This window comes from Hemiscyllium ocellatum, chromosome 4 (genome assembly GCF_020745735.1).
Source record: "Hemiscyllium ocellatum isolate sHemOce1 chromosome 4, sHemOce1.pat.X.cur, whole genome shotgun sequence".
In the NCBI taxonomy this organism is placed as follows: Eukaryota; Metazoa; Chordata; class Chondrichthyes; order Orectolobiformes; family Hemiscylliidae; genus Hemiscyllium; species Hemiscyllium ocellatum.
Window position 1 is genome coordinate 101,685,078 of NC_083404.1, and position 24,819 is coordinate 101,709,896.

General features: G+C 40.3%; 1 protein-coding gene across 2 annotated transcripts in view; it reads left to right on the forward strand.

Moving 5' to 3' along the window:
• The window catches only part of ndufaf6 (NADH:ubiquinone oxidoreductase complex assembly factor 6), a 29,949-nt gene extending 11,193 nt beyond the window's left edge, over nucleotides 1-18,756 (forward strand). Inside the window, exons 4-9 of one of the 2 annotated variants that reach the window (XM_060824427.1) lie at nucleotides 1,536-1,592; nucleotides 2,941-3,043; nucleotides 6,235-6,368; nucleotides 15,213-15,314; nucleotides 15,587-15,643; nucleotides 15,727-18,510. In XM_060824427.1, coding sequence (XP_060680410.1) covers nucleotides 1,536-1,592; nucleotides 2,941-3,043; nucleotides 6,235-6,368; nucleotides 15,213-15,314; nucleotides 15,587-15,643; nucleotides 15,727-15,855 — 582 coding nt within the window. In that variant the 3' untranslated portion in view covers nucleotides 15,856-18,510. Of the gene's footprint in view, nucleotides 1-1,535; nucleotides 1,593-2,940; nucleotides 3,044-6,234; nucleotides 6,369-15,212; nucleotides 15,315-15,586; nucleotides 15,644-15,726; nucleotides 18,511-18,681 lie in introns of those variants that run through there. The other variant, XM_060824426.1, reaches the window with a different exon arrangement.
• Nucleotides 18,757-24,819: the final 6,063 nt, after the last annotated feature.

The window sequence follows — 24,819 nt, forward strand, 5'->3', positions numbered from 1 at the left end:
ATTCTTGTAAACCTATGTTGTGCTTCCACCAAGGTCGGAATATCCTTCCTAAGGTGTGGTAGCTAGATCTGCTCACCAAGTGGGGTCTAACCAGGGTTTTATATAACTGCAGCATAACTTCTGCATCCTTGTACTCCAGTCCTTTAGATGTAAAGGCAAGCATTCCATCAGATTTCTTGATTATTTTCTGCACTTGTTTATAGCATTTTAAAAATCTATGATCCTGCCCCCCCCAAAAAAAATGTCTGTTTGGACATCAATAGTATTTAACTTCATAGCATCTACAAAGTACCCTGATCTATCTTTTTTCAGTCCAAAATAGATAACCTCACATTTACATACATTGAACACCAACTGCCACAGATTTTCCCATTTAATTAGTCAATATCTCTTTGTAATTTTGTGCTATGATCTACATTGTCTACAATGCCACCTAACTTTGTGTCATCAGCAAGTTTGGATTTCTGACTTCTTGTGCTTTTATCCAAGTCATTAATAAATAATGTGAATAATTGAGGTCCTAACACAGATCAACTAAACACATCCAGCCAGTTCAAATATTGGCCATTATCCTTATTTTCTGTCACCTGCTACTCAACCAATTTCTCAGTCATGTCAGTAATTATGCATCCAGGGCAATAAGATATAGGTAATAAGTTTTGGCCTAGTTACTGATACCCAGTTCCCATGACCAAATGTTTTCAAAGTCCCTCATTCCAGCAACCATTCCTTTTAATCTTTTCCACATCCTCTGTAATGCTTTAATGTTCTTCTTAAAGTATAGTGTTCAGCACTGGGCACAATATTTCACTTGAGGCTAAATCAGCATCTTTTATATTTTTGCCATAACTTCCTTATATATGTTGTCTATTTTTAAAGTCTAGAATTATTTGTGATCCATGAACCACTTTCTTAACCTGCCTTACTAATCATTTGTATACATATATATATGCCCAGATCCCTCTGTTCCATCTTGCCTTTTAGAATCATATCTTTTACTTAATGTTGCCTCTCCTCATTCTGTCAAATTGTATCATTTTGCCCATCATTACATTTTATTTGCCACATGACCATACAGACCACACTAGCCTGTTTTATGATGTCTTGAAATCCATCACTATCCTGTTTGCAATTTACAATACAGTTTTGTGCAATCTACAAATTTTGAAATGGTGTTCTGAATGTCCAAGAGTTGGATATTACTGTAAATGTACATTAAGTAAAATAGTAGTCCTTATACTGACCCTGGAAAATTCCACAGTATTCCAGCCTGAAAAACAAGTGTTCCTTATTAATTTGTCACTCACCCAACTTTGTATCCATGCTGTGATTGTTGCTTTTACAGCAAGAGCTTTAATATTTTGTCAAATTCTTCAATTTTTTCGCACCAATTTAGTACCAATGCATAAGTTGCTTTTACAAAACTCTCAATCTTGTGCATGTATTTAAGTTGCAGTAGAACTTTCGGAAAATTTAAGTGAGCAAACAATTGTCTTTTTTTAATAATTTTTGTGAAATTCTGTTTCATCTAATAGGCAGTAAGAAAGTACAAGCTGACTAAGAGATGGTTTCTGCGTATTATTGAGGAACGGGTAAATATACTTTATTTAAGTATGTTGAAGCTAAGTTAATCCAAGACTGACCTTAGATAGTAACAGACCATTAGTTAGGCCCCTCCACGTTTGATTACATCTGTTTGATATGCCCATACACAGATCCTTTCTGCTTGCAGATAATCACAGCTGATGATGAAGAGACAAGCCCTATTTTGACATCAAGATTGCATGGTGCCTTGGGCACTACTTTCCAGGTTGCTGATACGGCAAATACTTTTGAATATGGAGCTATAGGAGGTCCAATATATTGACCAGTGAAGATAGGCTTGCAATAGATAGTAGTAGAGAATCCATTAGCAGAATGCACAACTAGCACATTCCAAAAAAAAGGGACCTTGCTAACTTATTTTCAAACAAGAATTTGAGTGCATGATGGAGGCCATTAAAGGCACATTAGTGCTAAACCATTCAGAACATCTCGCTATATATTAAGTAAGCTCACAAATGGGCCAAAGGGTAGCAGTTTCAGTGCTGAAAAGTTCCCAGTATACCTAAAATTCCCTTAGAAGGGAAAGCTGTATTTAAAATATAATGAACCACGAAAAATGAAGATAGTTGTTTTACGTTGCTACTATGCAGATGGGATGCTGCCAACAAGTCCAATTTGCATTCTGCCTACTGCATAAGTGAGTAATGTGGTGTATGAATTTCATTGCCAGTGAAATGCCAGGTATGTCAGCAACAATCCCAACAATTGGTGGATCCATTGTATGTCCCATTGGCTGTTTACAAAGAGGACTATCTGTATTCACCCTTGAAAACATGAAAACTTGACATTAGACATGATTCCTTGATTGAACAGTACTTATCGAACAGTGTTGAGCATGCTAAGAAATGCACGAACTATCTGTTTGATGTTATCAGTCAGGTTCCCAGTGTGAATGACCTACGTATTTTCAAATGCAAAACCCCATCCTATCCAAACAAAAATAAAATGTCCAGGCATTATGCCTCTTTCAGTTAAACAAAAGCTTAGGGGCAACTGTTTCCTACTCCATTCTACATGGCAACCAGTCAGAATATACTTACCAAACAATCTTTTTTTTTCTAATATAGTATAATTTCTTTTGATATTCTGAATGTCACAAGTTTGTATTACCAAGTGACAAAGCATAAAATAGTTTAGCAAAGCAATTTCCTTGTCACTGCAAATGGCTGATGCACCAAACTCCGAAGACTGACCGTAGAAACATATGGCATCAATATGCATCTTGTGTACATTAGAAAAATGTTTTTAAATTATTGCATTTTGCAGCAGTGTACTTTTCATTAAGACCAGCCAGAATTAACCAACTTGCGTCTATGCTAATATAATGAATTCCAGGAAAGGAATTTGAATGAGAAAGCATTTAGAAATATCCAAGAGCTGGAAGCTTACGCGGAAAATGCTCAGTCATCATTCATCTATCTCGTATTGGAAGTTTTAGGTAAGATTTATTTTCATAAATCATATATTTTATTTTTAATTGAAGAGTTGTTTCTTAAACTGAAGCAATCTAGATTGAATAGTTTGATTTTTCAGATGTTTTCCCATCAACACAAAATTGTCTTCTGCAACCTGATGAGATTTAGTTAGCTGAAGTACTCCACCTATATAAGCGCGAATAAGATTTTGTCAGCATACAATGTACAGTTTTGGGTTCCACATTTTGTGTTCAGCACATGTTCAATAAAATTGTACATATTGAGAAGAAAAACAAGAACAAAAATGAGGCTGCATTTTTGTTCAAGTATAGGAGGTTGAGAAATTTCATAGAAGCATATCAGTTATCAGAGGGTGAAATGACAATCTAAAATGGACTGTTCCCACTGATTGAAGGCTCTACAATATGTAGACATCGTTGATTAAACACAATATTTAAACAAGAAGATAAATGTTTTCAACAAAGGGTATGAAGCAGTGGATTGCACTTTGAGTTCATCAATTCAAAGTAGACATAATGTCAAAATTTTAAGATTAGGCTAAACACAAGATTAGGTGTTCCAGATTATACTGTGGCAACAAGAGCAGGTTAGAGGCGAGAAGTTCTGCAGAAGGTAACTCAACTCTTGATTCCCATAATGTCCACCATCTACAAGCCAGAAATGAATTAATTTTGACTTGCCCACATGAGTGCAATTCCAGCAACAGGTAGGAAGTTCAACACCATCCAGGACATGATTGGCCCCTCATCCACCTCCGAATATTCACTCTGTCCGCCATTAATGTGTAGCAGCTACAAAATGAACTGCAGCCACTCATTATAGTTTATTCAAGAGCAATTTCTAACCCCCCCCCCCCCCCCCCCCGGACTGCAATGGATCAAGAAAGCACTCTGTATTATTTCAAACTGTTAGGGGTGTTTATAAATTTTATATCTGCCTTGGTTATGTTGACACACAATTAGCTCGTGACATTCATGTCCTGTGAAAGAATGAAAAACGGGTAGACAGTTGAATGTGAAGGGAATAAAAGAATATTTTTAGAGTATATGTGTCTGGAATTGTGTTTACTGCTTCTGCAGAGGATGAATATTGATATGAAAACAACAAATTGCTGGAGATCACAGTGGGGTATGCAGCATCCATAAAGAGAGACAGCAAGCTAACATTTTGAGTCCAGATGACTCTTTAGAGCTGGAGATGTTAGAGTCGGTGAGAGGAGCAGAGAAATTGAGACGGCCGATGTCATGTTGGCAGTTTTTAATGAAGAGATTGGGAGCATGTGAGAGGCCAGGCGAGGGCGTCTAAGTGGAGGGTGAATACTGGAGGTGGGGACGAGGGGAGGATTCCTGCCCAAAGAAGTGAGTCTGGAGACGGAAGCAGCAGAGAAACAGCTCAACATTATGATGAGGCTGAAATTCATTAAGTGGGAGGTGTACAGATATGAAGTTGAGTCCTTTGAGAGTAATCGAGATATCGAAAACATGGCAAGGGCTGGGTTTGGGGTTAGTGCCCTCAAGGGGACAAAGTGACGGCATCTGAGGGCACTAACCCCAGGTGTTAGGGTGTGGGTGCTAAGGAACTGTCTGTGGGAGGGATGTTGGACTCGTTAAGTTGCTGGAGCTTGCATGCTTTGATGTTTGCAAGAAAGAGGAAAATGTCTTGTTGTGGTAAAGGATGAAGTGAAGCTGGGGAATGCTACTAGAATTGAAATGTTAGCTTGGTGTCTCTCCATGGATGCTGTTTGACCTATTATGATCTCCAGCATTTGTTTCCAGTACAGGTTCCAACATCTATAGTAATTTGCTTCTGAATATTGATGTGGATAGTTTGGCTGCAAAGTCTCTGATACAATTTTGATGTAATTCTTTTCACTGTCTTCACCTCCTTTCCATCAACAATCGGGCTGACTCAGACCATCCTTTGTTCAAAATGTTCTTTCCCTCCTCAAAAGTATATGTCTTGGTTCCTTTTTCAACTTGTATTGTAACCCTTATCTATGGCTTTGTCACTCCAGAGTTGGACATTTGAACTTGATTTGTTGATCTTCATCACCTGCCTTACATAAATCCTAGGTCATCCAACTGTTTTGGTGTTGATTGCTTTATTTGAAGTATTTTGAAAAAAATGTAACCGTCTTCAGTAACTCTTCATCTCAACATTATCAATGTTAATGTTCTTTATTTTGAGGAATATAACAATTTTATTTGAAAATGAGACAATCTTCGTTATTAGGAATGTAGTAAAATCGAACTTAGCTGTAGGCTTTGAGAAAGATGGACAGATTTTCAGTATTGAGATTGTTTAAGACCAATATCCATGTCATATTTCAATATGCTATTTCTATTATGATGCTAGATGAGAATGATTAACATCTCCATTTAAGAGGACAGTAAAAATTAATGTAGAGTGAAGTAAACTTGAATTGGTCTGGTTTTCCAGTGTGGAGATCTGTTGGACTTCATCCTGTGAATAAACCTACTAACAAAGAATTGTATATTTCTTTGTATTTCAACATCTCCACCTTGGATCAATTTCGCATAAGGCACTTCACAGCAATGTAATCATACACAAGTCAATGACAATCTATAAAAGACATCAGGAGGGAGCATTAATACCTTGATCAGGCAGGTCGGCTTTAAGGATCATTTGAAGGTGAACAAGCATTAAAGAGGTAATTCTCAAGTGTAGGATGAAGATAGTTGATAGCACAGCTAATTATGATGAGATAGAAAGTGTCAGTTCACAAGGAGCCAGAATGGGAGGTGAATTGAATTGTAGATCTGCACAAAATTACAAGGCTAGGCAAAGTCATGGCCAACAAGGGATTTGAGCACAAAGATTAAAATTTTGAGTCATTGGGAAATTTTGGTAATTTTAGTCAAAATTAAATTGTTTTCCATTGAACACATGCTGATTGCTAAGCAGGATGTGGTATTGGATAGGATATGGTAGCAAAGTTTTGCATGAATTGATATTAAGTGATTGGAAAGCTGGCTTGACAAGGAGTAGAAAATGCAGATCTGGGGGTGACTAAAACATGGATGAGACGTTCGTCTGAGAAAGCCATGCAGTGTAATTCACTATTTCTTTTATGTTCTGCTTGCACGTTGGTATATAACTGTCCATTATAATCTTTTTAACCTGTAATCCAAATTACTGTCTCTTATTAATATGTCATTGTTATTTTTAATAGGTGTAAAGGATATCCACGCAGATCATGCAGCAAGTCATATTGGAAAAGCTCAAGGAATAGTGACATGTCTACGTTCAACACCTTATCATTGTATGCGACGGAAGGTTTACCTTCCACTGGACCTCTGTGTACTGGTAATTTCAAATGATACACTTCACTCTTTGAAAAGTATTCACCACTGAAGTATGTTGCGAAAACTGATTAGGTGATGAATGTAACATTGAACACCCATGGAGCAGACTGAGCAGCAACCAGTAAATCAAAGTTTTGGAACAACACTAGGCAGGATGCTGTAGAAATCAAGTGTACTGGGAGACCGTACGAGTGATGCTTGGTATAGATGTATCTGATGGTGTGTGAAATTTTCTGTGGGAAAAGACTCCTCTGTGCAAAAGCAGTATTTTACATTTGTATTGTGCTTTTATGGCTCTTCAGAGCAGTGCCAAGGGTTCTTATTGCAGACAAGGCCTCTGTTTACTGTCTCATTAGAAAATAGATATCTCTGATGTTCAGACTTCTTTCTCAGTACTACACTGAATTGTCAGCCTTTATTTTTGTGCTCACGTCGTGGAGTGGGAGTTGAAGTCACAACCGTGCCAAGGATGTTATTGACTGAGCTGAGGCTGACATTTGAGTTCTGGATTAATCTAACTGAGTAAAGAATAGGAAACTGCTGACAAGTTAATTCAATAAATCAATTCTGGGCATGATTAGGTTTTTTGCTGCTTAGAAAGATGATTGGAGACAAAAAAAACTGCGGATGCTGGAATCCAACGTAGACATAGACACGCAGGAGGCTGGAAGAAAACATTACTTGAATGCCCCAAACTCACCACTCTTTATTTTGATGTCTCATTCTCTCTGTAACTTACAATAGTATAAACCTGAATTGTTTGGATTGGCATTTTCTTTCCACAGAAATTTTATATCTGCCTTGGTTATGTTGACACACAGACTAACATCTTCATTCCACCAATATGTGTGTGGTTAATCCTCGCTAAACCAGGCTTGACCTGATATTGAAAAAAAAACTTGTAAATGGCAATAATCCAGAAGTGAATGTTGAAAATTTCAAGTGATGGGGTTAAATTACTATTTACCTTTGCAACTTGTTCCATGGTAACATTGTCCTTGGGAAATATTGTTGATATGGTCTGAGAAGCTAGTGTTCTTTGTAGTTGTGTGTGGATGACTACCTCAAGTTTTGTCATTGCTTGAGGGGGAAAGAGGAAAAGATGCGTGTGGACAATGGTATAATTTTTTTATTTTGTTTCTTTGTTCTTTTCCCTTTTGTGGTCTCAGGCCTTATAGGCTTGGTATTGGTTTGGTATAAAAGCTGCTTTGTTTTATATTATATCCATTTGGTAGTTATCTGTTATTTTACAGTTCTGTTTTTCTAAGTGAGAGGTGGTTACTTCTTTGGTGTAAAAATGTGTGGCGTTGAGATGTGGAGGGGGAGGCGAGAGCATCCATTGTTAACTTGCAGGAGTGTAAACAACATGTTTTTTTTTCTATTGCTTGGGTTTGGGTCATGGCCTTAAGGAAGGTGCCAGGCCGGCTGTAAGATTGGGAGTGAATACCCAGTATGGGCGAGGGGGGAAATCTCTGGAGATTTGTGGTTTGTGTTTTTGAGCAAGTTAGGAGTAGTGGTTAGTTTCTTAGTTTTAGTGTTTGTAGGAACAGTTTTTAGATTTGATACCACGGGCACACATTGCATGAGCTTCTTCCACTCAGGGAACCATGGGCTGGAGTGTGCGTTCATCGCTAGCAATCTGTTCAGGTGGAGCACCTGGAATAAAAGGGTGACCATTCCCCCATTAAAACAAAAAAGGTGCTTTCAAATCTTAAGGGAAAGGTTGACATTGCTCTGTAGCAAGAGACACATTTAACCGATAGGGAACATCTGAAGTTACAGCAGGGGGGATATGATAGGGTATTCTTCTCCTCCTTCAACTCCAAAAGCAGAGGAATGGCCATACTGGTACGAAGGAACCTCCCAGTTCAGGTGATAGATCAAAGCAAGGATAAGTATGGACGGTTCATCATTCTTGAGGCTCAGGTACACTGAGAAGAGTATGGCCTCCAGAATGTTTACTGTCTCCCGGCATACCCTCTCAAGTTTTTAGTTGACACTTTCTCTAAATTAATGGCTGTTGAGATGCACCATACAATTATAGGAGGAGACCTTAATCATCCCATGGACCCTGGGGTAGACATGATGCCAAGGAGTCTGTTGGATGCACCTCTGCAGTCTAGACAGTTAGTTGTCATGTGCAAGGAGTTGGGGCTAGTGGATGTGTGGAGGTGAGTCCACTCTAATGGGAGGGATTTTACCTTTTACTCCAACTTGCAGAAGTGCTACACAAGAATTGATGTGTTCTTTATTCTGTCAGTTTGTTTGGACTTGGTGTTGGCCTGCAGGATTGGGAACATAACTATTTTGGACCATGTGGCAGTATTTTTGGCTGTTAAGACCAAGGGTAGTGGAATGGACACGCAGCACTGGCATCTGGATCATTTCTATTGAGGGATGGCAACTTTGTACAGTACATTACAAGGAGGCTCAGAGCTTTTTGGGACATCAGTTAGGGTATGGCCAGTAATCCATCAATGCTTTGGGAGACCACCAAGGTGCATTTAAGCGGTCTGATTATTTCATACTCAACAACAAGAAAAAGGCAAGAGAGGAGAACAGCAGCTGATGCTTGAGGCCCGGCTGAAAGCAGCTGAGTTGGCATATTATACCAGACCATCTGTGGTTAAGTTACAGCGGGTCACGGCTCTCCGGGCTGCTCCGGACTCAATGCTCAAAAGGGTCTCCTTTGCAAAGCAAAGGCTGTTCGAATATTGGGATATGCCAGGTAGATACTTGGCTTACCTGGCTAGGAAGAAAAGTGCTCCGCAGTCCAATATGTCTTTTAGGAAAAGAACTGGCAACATCACTTGTGAGCTAAAAAAGTTTAATGCCAGACTTCAGGAATTCCTATGCAGAGTTATATCGGTCGGAGCGCTGTGGGGATGGCGTAGCCAGAATAGAATCCTTTTTTGAAAACCTGGACTTCCCTGCTATAAATGCTGAGCAGGTCTCCCTTTTAAATGCACCTCTGACAGTACCAGAAGCGCAAGAAGTGGTAAGGCAGCACCAAGGTGGTAAGGCAACCGGTCCAGACAGGTTCCTGAGTAACTTTTACAAGGAATTTATACCTACATTAGCTGAACCACTCCTGGAGATGTATAGTCATTGGCATAGCCAGGACGTCCTTCTGCCTTCTCTTAGGGAGGTCAATATCTCCCTTATTTTAAAGAAAGTTAAAGACCCTGAGGATTGAGAGTTGTATAGACTTATCTCGTTATCTCTTTAAAAAATCTTATCAAAGGTGCTGGCTGTGAGGTTGGAAAAGATGTTGCCCGTTATTATAAAAGAGGACCAGACTGGTTTTATCAAGGGCCGCAGCTCTTCCAATAATATTAGGAAGGTATTGAATAAAGTGCAAGTATGTTAGCAGAGATTGATTCCAGGCTTGGTGGTCTTCCTAGATGCAGAAAAGGCTTTTGATTGGGTGGAATGATTGTATCTCTTTGATGTTCTAGATCGCTTTGGTCTAATGGGGGCCTTTGCCAGGTGAGTGGCAGTGTCATATAGAGACCCCAAGTTGGCGGTTATCACAAATGGTGTCAAATTGAGCAATTTTAGTGTGGGGAGAGGCAGCCGACAGGGATATCCTCTCTCACCACTGCTACTTACCTTGGTAATTGGGCCATTGGTGGAGGCCATCTGAAAGGACCCTGAAATAGTGGCACCAAAGTGGGAATCGGGGAACTCAAAGTTACTCTTTATGCGGATGATGTCCTTCTGTTTTTGGCTAACCTGGAAAAGTCCATACCCTGGCTAATGCAAAATATTAAATTACTTGGCAATTTCCGGCATACAGGAAAAATATTGCAAATTCGGAAGTCATTTCCATGGGAGGATTGGAAGTACCGAAGCTGGAGGACGGAATGGGATTTCCTTTTAGGTGGTTACAGAAGGGTTTTCTCTATCTTCCGTTACCTCAGTTAATTTAGTGCAATTCTGTGAGAGAATAAAGCAGGACTTGCAGCAGTGGAAGGGGCTACCTATATCATGACTAGGCTGTACAGCCTTGATTAAAATTAATGTTCTTCTTCGGTTATTATATCCTATGAGGGTGCTCCTGTTGTTACCCAGACAGGTGTTGCGGAGGTTGCCAGTTAGCTTGGATCATTTATCTGCCCCCTAATTAAATTTACTGAGCTACAACCTCTGTGGGATATAAGGAAGGGGTGAGGTGGACTTCCCAGATCTGAGGAGATACCAAATAGGTGCTCTGCTGTCATATGTGGGTGAATGGGTGCGTTAAGGACTCTAGGTCGATATGGCTTGATGCTGAGGCCTAGCAGGCAAAATGTCCCCTAACCTCTTATTGCTTACGGACAAGAAGAGATCTGTGACTCAGCACTGAGAGCCCGATTATCATAAATACAGTGAAGGCATGGAGGATAATGCAGCAGGGTGAAGGCAATTTGCTTAAGACTTTGCCGTTCACCCCGTTAGTGGGAGCCACAGGATTTAAACTGGGGTCAATGGACTCCGGCTTTAGAGCATGGGAGGGTAAGGGAATCTCCTGTTTGGGAGATTTTTCAAGGCAGAGATCTTGACGTCTATCAAATAATTAAATCAGAAATACCAGATTCCTAATACTTCCAGGTTACGGATTATATACAGAAGAAGATCACACTCTTGGCTCAGCCCTACAGGTCAGATATAGAAAGAAGAGTGTTCTGATGTGAGGGCACTCTCTCGGTTATATCATTTGCAGAGAGGGAGCACCTTGGGGGATATGGAGAGACTCCATAGGATCTGGAATAAGGAAGTAGGGGAAGAATACTCCTCGGAACATGGAAGGATATATGGGGGAATGTAAAGAAAATTTAAATATGCAATAAAGCACAAGCTATGCAATTGAGATCCTTCACTGGGCCCATGTGGCACCAGCGAGGTCAGCAAAGTTTAAGAAAGGGTCTTCTCTGAAGTGTCCCAAATGTAAAATCAGCATAGGAACCCTCACACATTGCTTTTGATCCTGCTACAAGGTTTGTGGATAATGGGGTGCCACAGACAATGAGCTGGAGAAGGTTCTGGGAATTGAAGTTAAGGAGGATTTGATATCCCTCCTTTTGGAACTACTGCATCTGCCCTGTCTGGGTGAGCACAGGAAGAGGTTATTTAACATTCTTACACACTGAGGAAGAACATTCTAATGAATTGGATATTAGAAAAACCTCCAGGTCTTGTGGGGTTGCACGGACTTGTGATGGAGCAAGATTATCTGACAAGTATGGTGTGCCATGGAACAGAGCAATTTTATGAAACATGGTGGCCCTTTCTAAATTATGTAGACATGGACCTATCGGCGGTACTGTTTAGGGCCTTTATATTGCCACAAGGGCCATTTATGGTGGTCCAGGGAGCCGAGTAAATATTAATATAACAACTTTGCTCCCATGGATGGGAGCTTCGGCGGAGGTGCAGTCAGTGGAGTAATAATTTGAGTTTATTTTAATCTAGTTTAAGTAAATATGAGACAATTGTATCTTGAAGAGTAGTAGGTAGTTTATTGTAAACATTACTGTAATATAATGTGGTGTGATATTATTTCTAACTTTCTGTACTTTTATAAGTTTTCATTTTTTTGTAACAGTAAAAATTGTTAAATGTATATTTTTTTAAAAAGTCAACCACATTGCTGTGGGTCTGGAGTCACAGGTATGGATGGTAGTTTTTTTTCCATAAAGGGCATTAGTGAAATAGATGGGTTTTTTCAAACAATTGACAGTGGATTGATGGTTCTCAGTAGATTCTTAATTCCAGATTTCTTTTTTCCCCTTTTGAATCCAGTTCCACCATTGCCATGGCAGGATTTGAACCCTGGTTCAAATTATCTGGGTCTCTAGATTAACAGTCCAAGCAATAATACCACGAGGCCATTGCCTCCCCATCTGTGCAGTGCAGTTGAAGTTTTAGCCCAAATACTTGTTCAGTCATTTGTTGTTTGATTATAACACTAGATGGCAGCAATATTAAATAAATTCGAGCAAATCACATTGGATGTGTGAAAAGCAGAACATTTAAGTCGGTTTTTGCTGTGCAGAAGTTTAAAGTTTCTCTCTATAATACAATTTTCTTTGAAGAAATTAATCTACTTTTGAGTGGCCTAAAATATATGACCAAATGCCAGGGAGAATTAAAAAACTGGTGAGACTATGTCACCGCCATTGTTATACAGGATCGTTTCATGAGTTTAGCCAAGGTGACCTCTGATATGACATGGTAGAAACCAGACTGCAGACGTTTGAATAGGGAGCTTCAGGATATATGGGCATAAAGTTAGAAAGTCAAAATGTAGGACTTGGGCCAAAGGAAATGGGACATTAGAAGAGGATAGACTAAAGGGGGCCAATGTTGCTAAAATGATAATGCTACTTTTAAATGAAAGTATGATGATTCTGACATCATCAAAGCAAGAGATGTTTTACCAGGGCAGAAATGGCAATCACAAGATGATTGGAGGAAAGTTTAGGAGAAATGTCAGAGGTAGGTCCTTCACACAGAAAATGGTGGGCGCAAGGAATGCACTGCCGGCAGTGGTCGTAGAGTCAGATACATTGGGGACATTTAAGCGACTCTTGGATAGGCACATGGAAGATAGTACAAGGAAGGATATGTAGGTTAGTCTGATCTTAGAGTAAGATAAAAGGCCGGCACAACATCGCAGGCCGAAGGGCCTGTGCTGTGCTGTACTGTTCTGTGTTCTCTGGGGACTGACAGCATCTGTTTATCTTTGCAGCAATTTATGGCATGTTACAGTTGCTGACATTTATCATCCTTAAATAGCTGATGGTGAGTTGTCCAATTGAAATTGTAGTCTACGTGGAGTAGATACTCTTGTATTGCCATTAGTTAGGGCTTTTCATGACTACCAATCAACCACAGTGAAAAAAACTGTTATATTTCTAAGTCAGGAATGATCCATGACTTGGAGGGGAGCTTTCAGATGGTAGTGTTCCTATGTTCCTTTTGCTCTTGTTCTTGGTGGTTGAGCTTACAAAGTTAGAATGAACAGGTGAAGAAGCCTTGGTGAAATACAAAATCCCTGTTCTTGATGGTCAGTAAAGCACAGGTGGCAGAGGTGATGCCAATTGAGTGGGTTGCTTTGTTCTGCATGTGTCAAACATTGAGTTTTATTCAAGTTTACTCAACAAGGTAAATGTATCATATTTTATCACACTCTTGACCTGTGCTTTGGAAATGCTGGAAAGACTATAGGAATCTGGAAATGAGATACTCCCCTTAGAGTACACAGTCCATGACCTGTTCTTGTTGACATAATTTTGAAATGGCATTCTCTTCTTGGAGAATGATAGACCTTGCCATTTATCAGCCTAAGCCTGAATATGATGCACGCCTTGCTATATGTAATTTGGATCAGGAATTGAGTGGGTTAGAATTTAGGGAACTGGAAATAAGAGAAGTAAAGACAAACCGCATAGTGAGCAACCAGTGAAGAAATGGGCGGCACGATAGCACAGTGGTTAGCACTGCTGCCTCGCAGCGCCAGAGACCTGGGTTCAATTCCCGCCTCAGGCGACTGTGTGGAGTTTGCATGTTCTCCCTGTGTCTGCGTGGGTTTCCGCCGGGTGCTCCGGTTTCCTCCCACAGTCCAAAGATGTGGGGGTCAGGTGAATTGGCCATGCTAAATTGCCCACCGTGTTAAATATGGGGTAAATGTAGGGGTATGGGTGGGTTGTGCTTTGGCGGATCAGTGTGGACTTGTTGGGCCAAAGGGCCTATTTCCACACAGTAAGTAATCTTAAAAAAAAAATGGTTGGAGTGAGATCTCAGAGTTGATAACTCTTAGAAGAGAAAACATTCTCTGGTTTCTTTGCATTTGCTATTGGAGGCAGGAGAAAGGTTTTTGAGGAGACAGTTACTCATTTGGAAGAGGAGATTATTCTTGCCCGTCATATGTATGTGAAACATAGGAATTGTGAAAACTATGCGTGGGTTTCCTCCCACAGTCCAAAGATGTGCAGGTTAGGTGAATTGGCTGTACTAAATTGCCCATAGTGTTAAGTGTATTGGGGAAAGGACATTCTGGCTATTGAGGGAGTGCAGCGTAGGTTCATGAGGTGAATTCCTGGAATGGTGGGACTATCATATGTTGAAAGATTGGAGTGACTGGGCTTGTATACACTTGAGTTTAGAAGGATGAGAGGGATTCTGGTTGAAACTTATAAGATTATTAAATGAGTGAACACTCTGGAGGCAGGAAGCATGTTTCTGCTGATGGGTGAGTCCAGAACCAGAGGGCACCCTTTAAAAGTAAGGGATAGGCCATTTAGAACAGAGTTGAGAAGAAACTTCTTCATCCAGAGAGTATTGGGTGTATGGAATGCTCTGCCCCAGAAGGCAGTGGAGGCCAAGTCTCTGGATACTTTCAAGAAAGAGATGCATAGAGCTTTTAAAGATCGTGGAATCAAGGGTTATGGGTTTAAGACAGGAACAGGTTACTGATTGTGGCTGATCAGCCATGATCATAATGAATGGTGGTGCTGGCTCAAAGGGCCGAATGGCTTATTTGTGTACCTATTGTCTATTGTGTATTAGTCAGAGGGTAATGGGTGTGGGTGGGTTACTCTTTGGAGGGTTGGTGTGGACGTCTTGGGCTGAAGGGCCTGTTTCACGCTGGAGGGAATCTAATCTAAAAGAGAGATATGAAAAATCATACTATAAATTCAGAATGTGGAAATGTACACCTCTTACCTGTGAGTAGAACAGTATTACTACTCTGTAACTTAATATTCTGTGCTATTAGTTAATGATTCATTCTATAGTTTGACTTCATTTGAAGTGAGTTGCATTGGTTGAAGTTAATTTACTGTGTTTTTATCGTTTTTAGCATGGTGTGTCACAAGAAGATTTTATTCGAGCAAATCATGGAAAAAACGTGAGGGATGTCGTTTTTGATGTAGCAAGTCAGGCACATGTTCATCTTGAGCATGTATGTATTTCTGCTTTCAACAGAATTAGCAATATGTCTGTGGCCTCATTTTTCTCTCAATCTCTGATTCTGAGGTAATATTACCACCTGAATCTTTCTGGCTCTGTCACCTGACTCCTATATTTCCCCCAGTCAGGTTTGACTCCCACCATTTTTTTTTTCTTCATACTACTCCTCTCTGTTTTCTTTCCGTACTTTTATTACTCATTTGTTTTCATGAATCTAATTGTTATTACCAGATGAAGTGTGCTACCTACTATGTTTTTCCCTAGGCCCGATCATTCTGTGGAAATGTTCCTTCAAAAGCCTACCCAGCTTTTTTGCAAACGGTAAGCTTCTATTCTATTCTTTTTGTTTTTTGAAACGTTGCGTTGTTTTATTTTTAACCTTTGTTGAACTTGTTTACTTGTAGGTTGTTCTTGATGACTATTTGGGCAGAATCCGTAAAGTTGATTTCGATGTGTTTCATCCTAGTCTGCAGAAGAGAAATACCATGCTTCCTTTCTACTTGTATATACGTTCTTGGAGGAAAATCTATTAAAAGTCAATCAGGGTTACAGTAGCAAAGTTTAATAATAGTGCTTGATTCTTTAAAAAGTAAATATTATATAAGATTGATAAGGACAGTGTTCTGTCCTTTTTATCCTTCATGAACTGGGCTCAAATTTAGAGCGGACTGACGGTTTGGAAGTCCATTCAATGACAACTTGATGGGTCCCACAAGAAACGATTTGGAATAGACAATCATTTCTATTGAAAAGCATAAAATGGCTTGCAGTTCAGCACCAATGTGCTATAAGGTGATCGAAGATTTTTGACCAAGAAATGTTGAAAATACTTACTATATTTTACCAGAATTGCATCTCGTCTGGAAGTACATTGATGATAGAGGTAGAGGAACATGTTCCACTCTTAGGTGGAGAATGGAACATTAATACCAGTTAGCTTTAACATCTATGACACGAACACAAATCCTTAAGTTTTTTTTTACAGTTCTGGTTAAAGCAAATAATAGTAACTTTAAATAACACTTTTTTAATGTGGCTTGACATTATAAGGCACTTCACAAGAGTGTTAGAATATTTGACATGAGTCACATACTGCAATACTAGGGTAGATGACCAAAAGCTTGGTGCAAGAACTAGATTTTACAAGAATATCTTAAAAGCTATTTGGAGAGGAGTAAAGTGGGATTTTCAAAGCTTTGGAGCTTGGCAGTTGAATACACAGCCAGCAGTGATTGAAGAATTAAAATTGGAAATGCGCAAGAGGCCAGAATTAGAGGCATACAGATGTCTTGGGAGTTGGAAGCGTTGTGGAGTTGACGAAAATTTTAGAACTAAGGTGGTGACATGCTGGGATTTGAAAACAATATGAGCCTTAATGTGTAGGTGTTGCTTAATCTGGACTTCATATGGTCACTAGGATCAGGATGATGGTGAATGGGATGCACTGGGAGCTAAGGACACAAGCAGCAGAGTTTTTGATTTCCTCAAGTTTTCAAAAATAGGACATGGGAGGCTGACCTAGGGTACGTTGAAAGAGTCAAGTCAAGATGTAACAAAGGCATGAATAAGGGTTTTAGCATCAATTAAGATGAGGTGGGGGACAGAGTTGAGTGTTGTTGCTGAAGGGAAATCAGCATTCTTGATGATGGCAGGGAAATGTGATTGGAAGCTCACTTCATGGTTCACTAATAACAGGAATTTGTGAATTAATATTATTTATTCAACCACCTGTATTTATTTTTCTGTCTTCCTTTCAAGTGAGTTCTTCCATCTAAAACTAATCAGAGTTTCCATGAATTATGCTTATCTGGAGGTCTTCAAGGAGGGTATTAAAATTATGCTGTTTTTATTTTGGGTATAAGACCACTAATAGGAAAGTTCTAGAGGCTTTTGAATGTAACCTTTTGAATTTTCTAAAAAACTGACTACTGTACACCGATATAACTACCAGATGGTTCCGCATAGTTTTCTCAAGTTATTGTCATTTTAAAAGAGCAATGCTCAGATGGTGGAGTGCACTGATTTTTAAAACCTTAATTTCGTAGTACATTCCGTTGTTTAATTAAACTGTGAACGTTACTATACTTAAGAATATAAAGGAATACTTGTCAAACAAAACATTTTTTAGAATCATGGTTATGGAACTGGAGGAGAAAGTGAGGTCTGCAGATGCTGGAAATCAGAGCTGAAAATGTGTTGCTGGAAAAGCGCAGCAGGTCAGGCAGCATCCAAGGAACAGGAGATTTGACGTTTTGGGCATGAGCCCTTCTATGGAAGTGGAGACAGCCATTCAGCTCATCACATACACACTGGTCAAAAGTTCTAAAGTGCTGTTCAGCCATCCTGGTTTATGGTAGATTTTATAGCCCATGTATAGTCTTATTACAATTTAACAGGACAAAGTTAAAAATCACACAACACCAGGTTATTTGAAAATCTGGTAGGAAAGTAACTCTACCATAATTACCCGGTCTCACTTGCAGATTACCCCAGATCCACAGCAATGTGGTTGAGCTTTGACATCTTCAACTTTGAAACACTGCTTTAGTGTTCTAACCAAACACATCTGGTCTGGAACTTTCATATTAAAATCCCTACACTAAGGGAGCCTATTTCCTAACACTTCTCATCTATCCCCTTTCTTCAGGAGAAAGTGGTTCACACTAAACTCTGTGAACTGAACCATAAGCTTTCTAAGTAATAAATATTTCCCCGAAGTAAATTTAAAAAAGTGACCAATCCTTCTAAACTGAAAGCAAACAATTGTTCCTTAATATTTACTCTGACTGCACATTAAACCCTGTAACTGCAAACAAATTCCTGTTATCATTCCAGGAAATCACTGGTTCAAAGAACATCATGACTCCAGACATACTTACAAATTAATTATAAAATCTCCTCATAGTCACAGAACAAAACTCACATTCCAAGAGTTTGAAGTAAAAATTTTAAAGCAAAAGATCAGTCTATAAATATATGTAAATCATACATGTTCCAGAACACCGATAGTGCCTGTCCAACGAAAGATATTTCAGAGATGTGGTGATGCATGTATTAAGGATTAGTTTATTGCTAGTTATCTGAATGGATAGACTAAGTTGAGGTTTACCATTTTGGCAAACTGGTTCAGATGTGCTAATTTGAGATTGGTTAAATTACTGTTTTGGTGATAATAAAATGGCATTGTTTTCTTCCTCCTGATTTTTGCTTTCTTCCTTTCAATAAAGTTATGTTTCTTATTTCCTTTTATATTATCACTCATATTACTTACAATAATTTTATCACACTTATAAAGTATTCAATGATTGTTGCTTTAACACATTATCTCGTATTGCTACTCATTTCTGTTCCATCCACAGTACCATTCCAAAAGTAAATGAGACTTCACAGAGATAAAATTGTTGCAAACTTGCTGAAGCCAAAATCAACTAGCCAATCAGCATCTTATTGATCTCATGTTGTGTCTGTACTATTAACTGTTGTGTCATAATCTGCAGCAGCGAATGTGATTAAAATAAATTTCAGTAAGGCATTAAAGAATGCTCTGCTTGGTAGACTGGTTTGCAAGGTTAGATCACGTGGAATGTAAGGAGAACTAGCTATTTGGATACAGAACTGGCTCAAAGGTAGGAGATAGAGGGGGAGGTAGAGGGTTGTTTTTCAGACTGGAGGCCTATTACCAGTAGTGTGCTGCAAAGATTGATGTTGGGTCTACTATTTTTTATCATTTATATAATTGATTTGGATATGAATGTAGGAGGTGTGGTTGGTAAGTTTGCAAAAGACATGTAAATTGGACGTTTAGTGGACAGCAAAGAAGATTACCTCAGAGTACAAAAACGTCTTGAACAAATGGGCTGATGAGCTAAGCTGTGGTAGAAGGAGTTTAGACAAATGTGAGATGCTGCAGTTTGGAAAGGCAAATGAGAGCAGGACTTATACACTTAACGCTAAAGTCCTGTGAAATGTTGCTGAACAAAGATCTTAGAGTGCACTTCCATAGTTCCTTTAAAGTGGAGTGGCAAGTAGATAGGATAGTGAAGAAGGTATTTATGCTTGCCTTTATTGGACAGGAGCACTGAGAATAGGAGTTGGGAGGTCATGTTGAGGCTATACAAGACATTGGTTAGGCCATTTTTGGAATACTGCATTCAGTTCTGGTCTCCTTGCCATAGGAAGAATGTTGTGAAACTTGAAAGGGTTCAGAAAATATTTACAAGGACGTTGCCTAGGTTGGAGGGTTTGAACTAGCAAGAGGCTGAATAGACTAGGGCTATTTTCCCTTGAACATCGGAGACTGAAGGGTGTCATTATGAAGGTTTATAAGATAATGGGCATGAATAGGGTGAATAGCCAAATTACTTTCCCCAGGGTAGCGGAGTCCAAAACTAGAGGCATAGGTTTAAGGTGAGTGGGAAAGATCTAAAAGGAACCTAAATGGCAACTTTTTTCAAAAGAGGGTGGTATGTGTATGGAATGAGCTGCTAGAGGAAGTAATGGAGGCTGGTACAATTACAACATTTAAAGGGCATCTGGATGGGTACATGAATGGGAAGGGTTTAAGGGGATATGGCCAAATGTTAGAAAATGGTTCTAGATTAATTTAGGATATCTGGTCAGCATAGATGACTTGGATTGAAGGGTATGTTTCCATATCATACAGCTCTATGACTCTGTGACGCTATGACACAACAACAGGGGTCTTTAAGGGGAAAAAAATCCTGATGAGAACTATTGCCATCCTGTAAGAAAATGGTGGAAGAGCTGAATGTTCCAGAGCACAAGATAAGGCTGAAGTATTCACAGCAATCTTCAGCCAGACATGCTGAGTGGATGATCCATTTTGGCATCCTCCAGTGGTCCGTCAAATTACAGATACCAATCTTCAGCCAATTCAATTCATTTGTGATATCAGGATATTGCAAAGGCTAGGGCCCTGACAACATTCTATCAATAGTATTGAAGACTTGTTCCAGAACTTGCAGCTCTCCTAGCCAAGTTCTTCCAATACAGTTACAATACTGGCATGTAGCCACCTGGACATAAATAGCAGGATAAATCCACCCCATCCAATTATTGCTCCATCAGTCTACTCTCAATCATCAATAAAGTGATGAAAGGTGTCTTCAGCAGTGCTATCAAACGACACCTGCTCAGTGAGACAGTTTGGGTTCTGCCAGAGCCACTCAGCTCCTGCCCTCATTATGACCTTGGCACAAATATGGATGAAGGAATTTCATTTTCGAGGTGAGATGAGAGTGACAACCCGCACGATAAAGGCTGCATTCGACCAAATGTGGCATCAAGGAGCCTGAGCAAAACTGGAATAAATGGATATCAAGGCAAATGTTCCACAGGTTGGTGTTATACTGGCACATAGGAAAATAGTCATGGTTGTTGGAGGTCAGTCGTCTCAGCTCCAGGGCATCTCTGAAGGAGTTCCTCATGGTAGCATCCTAGGCCCAACCATCCTCAGCTGCTTCATCAATGATCTTCCTTCCATCGTAAGGTCAGAAGTGGAGATGTTCACTGATGAATGCACATGTTCAGCACCATTTGTGACTCCTCAGATGCTGAAGCAATCCATGTTCAAATGCAACAATATCCAGGCTTGGGCTGACAAGTGGCAAGTAACATGCCACACAAATGCCAGGCAATGACCATCACTAATGAGAGATAATCTAACCACCACCCTTGACATCCAATGGTGTTACCATCACTGAATCCTCCATTATCAACATCCTGTGTGGGGAGGGGAGGGGAGATGATGTTTACCATTGATCAGAAACTCATTTGGACTCTCCACACAAACACAGTTGCTATGAGAACAGGTCAGAGGCTGTGAATACTGCAGAGATTTACTTACTTCCTGACTCCCCAGAATCTGTCCACAAGTAAGGAGTGTAATGGAATACTCCACACGTTTCTGGATGAGTGCAACTCCAACAATACTCAAGAAGCTTGATATCATCCAGCGTGAAGCAGCCCACGTGATTGGCAAAATATCCACAAGCATCCACGCCTTCCAGCACTGACACTCAGTAGCAGCAGTGTGTCCTTTCTACTGGATGCTCTGCAGAAATTCACCGAAGATGCTCAGTCAGCACCTTTCCAAACCTATGACTACTTCCATCTAGAATGACAAGGGTAGCAGATACATGGGAACACAACCACCTGTAAGTTCCCCTCCAAGCCACTCATCATCCAGTCTTAGAAATCTATCAAAATCTCATCACTGTCGCCTGACCAAAATCCTGGAGTTCCCTCCCTAAGGGCATTGTGTATCGACTCACAGCAGGTGAACTACCGCAGTTCAAGAAAGCAGCTCATCACCATCATCTCAAGGGCATCTGGGATGGACAATAAATGCTGGCCAGCCAATGATGTCCACATCATACAAATAAATTTTAAAGAAGTTAATGAATTTATACTTGCCCTCTGACAATGTCATTGTCAATTTGTTATCCACAATGTAAGTCCTTATCTTGATAGTTACTATTTCACCCTGCCTCCCAGGACGATTATTCACATGATTCCCACAATACCAAACCCAAATTTTTTTTACATTACAACATGTTTCAATGTTTGAAATAGTGGCTAGTTAATAAGACAAAGCTGTTCCAAATAACATCAACAAATGACATCAGAAGTCCTGGCTATGGACCACAAAAAAGAGCCTTTGGCCTGTAAAACTAACCAACAATCTGTAATTAAAGAAATTTCTAGAGAAACTCAGAAAGTCTGGTGCCATCACTTCTTGATGTGTGTTAGTGCTTTCTGCACAGATCTTCACAAATACTTCAAACAGACCTTTAAAGAGTGAAATGGTCTCTAAGGAAATGCTCTCAGAAAGGAATTCCAAACTATTACCTCCAAATTTGAGCTTTTGGACTCCATCTTAATAGAGAGAACCGTGTTAGGGAACTGGAGCTGGTTTGTTGCCTGTGCCATGTGCTAGTGAAGTGAGGAACAGGAGAGAGCAGAGCTGAACACATGGCTGCAGGAATGATACAGGAGGGAAGGCTTTGGATTCTTGGATAACTGGAGCTCTTTCTGGGGAAGGTAGAACCTCTACAAACAGGATGGTCTTCACCTACACCAGAGGAGTACCAATATACCAATATCCTTGGGGTGGGATGTTTGCTAATGTTCTTCGGGAGGGGTTTGAACTAATGCAGCAGGGGATGGGAACCTGAATTGTAGTTCCAGTGTACAAAAAGTTGAGGGTAGTGAGGTCAGGGATAGGTTTACAAGGTTGCCAGAGGGCACCAGCAATCAGGTTTCCAATGTGTGTACTTCAATGCTAGGACCATCTGGAATAAGGTGGATGAACTTGCAGCTTGGGTTGGTACCTGAGATTTTGATGCTTTGGCCATTTCAGAGACATGGCTAGAGGAGGGACAGGAATGGTTGTTGCAGATTCCGGGATTTAGATGTTTCCAGAAATTCAGAGAAGATGGTAAAAGAGGCAGGGGTGGCATTGTTAACCAAGAGTAGTATTACAGAAGCTGAGATAGCATTTGACGACTCATCCACTGAAGTAGTTTGGGCTGAGGTTAGAAACAGGAAAGAAGAGGTCACCATGTTGAGAGTTTTCTCTAGGCCTCCGAATTGTTCCAGGGATGTAGAGGAAAGGATAGCAAAGATGATTCTCAATAGGAGCGAGAGTAACAAAATAGTTGTTATGAGGAACTTTAACTTATCCAATATTGACAGGGAATGCTATAGTTTAAGTAGTTTAGATGGGTCAGTTTTGTTCACAGTATGTAGACAGGCCAATAAGGGGAAATGCCATATTGGATTTGGTACTGGGGAATGAACCCGGCCAGCTGTTAGATTTGGAGGTTGGTGAGCACTTTGCCGATAGTGACCATAATTTGGTGATGTTTACAATAGCAATGGGCAGGGATAGGTATACACCACAGGGTACGTAACTGGGGGAAAGGCAATTATGATGTGATTAGGCAAGATTTAGGATGCAGAGGATGGGGAAAGAAACTGCAGGATATGGACACTCTTGAAACATGGAGCTTATTCAAGGAATATCGACTGTGGACCCTGGATAAGTACAGAGGAAACTCAATTATACGAATACCAATTATCCGAAAATCAGATTATCCGAAGGAGATCTCGAGGTCCCGATAGAAACTTTACATCAAAGACGTGTTTCTAACAGTGACCATGTCTTTTGTTTACAGTGATTAAATAGGTACCATCTCCAAATGACTGATCTCCCGTGCCCTCTCTCTCTCTCTCTCTCTCCCCACACGTTCCCTGGTGTTCTATAGAGGAGTGTACCCTAAACCCACCGCCTCCTTCCTTTTCCCAGATAGTCTGACCAACATTGTCCTGTACAGGGCAGAGGTGGAACCTATCAAAACATTACAGTAAAAAGTGTGTCTCTCTATGTGCGCACTATTTGGAGACTTACCCCATGAAGGCAGCTGCAGCAGCAGTCTTGTTTTTGGTGTCCAGTCCAGCTGACCCGGAGATGGGCGGGATCAGTGTTGGACAGTGATGGGGGGGCAGGAGCCGTGTTGGAAGGGGATGGGGAGGGTGGGGCAGTGCTGGACCGGGGTGGGATTCGGGGGCAGTGTTGGGTGGGAATGGGGGCAGGGGGGTGGTGGGCCGTGTTGGGGACGGGGTGTCAGTGTTGCTGCAGTCTCCTGAAGGGGGAGCAGACTTTAAAAACTCCAAGCCCCAGAGCAAAGGCGTTTAATCGATTAACCAAATAATCGATTATCCGAAAGAAATAGTGCCCGCCCATCACATTTAGATGATTGAGGTTCCGCTGTATACCTATCAGGCAGGGAGGTAGTTGTCAAGAGAGGGAGCCATGGTTTACTGAAAAAGTTGAAGCTTTTGTCAAGAGGAAGAGGAAGGTTTATGCGAGGATGAGGCATGAGGGCTTAGTTAGGGTGCTTTAGAGTTATAAGTTAGCCAGAAAAGATCTAAAGAGAGGGCTAAGAAGAGCCAGGAAGGGACATGAGAAGTTGTTGATAGATAGGATCAAGGAAAACCCTAAAGCCTCATATAGGTATATCTGGAATAAAAGAATGACTAGCATAAGATTCAAAGATAGTTGTGTGGAATCTGAGGACATCGGGGAAGCACTTAATGAACACTTTTCATCAGTATTTACAATGGAAAAAGGGCAATGTTAGTGAGAATCCAGAGATACAGGCTACAAGATTAGATGGGATTGAAGTTGACAAAGAGGAGATTTTAGCAATTTTGGAAGATCTGAAAATAGATAAGATCCCAGGGCCGGATGGGATTTATTCTTGGATTCTCTGGGAAGCCAGGGAGGAGATTGCAGAGCCTTTGGCTTTGTTCTTTATGTCTTCATTGTCGATAGGAATAGTGCCAGAAGACTGGAGGATAACAAATGTTGTTCTCTTGTTTAAGAGGGGAGTCAGGACAACCCTAGTAATTATAGACCAGTGAGCTTTACTTCGGTTGTGGGTAAGGTGTTGGAAAAGGTTATAAGGCATAGG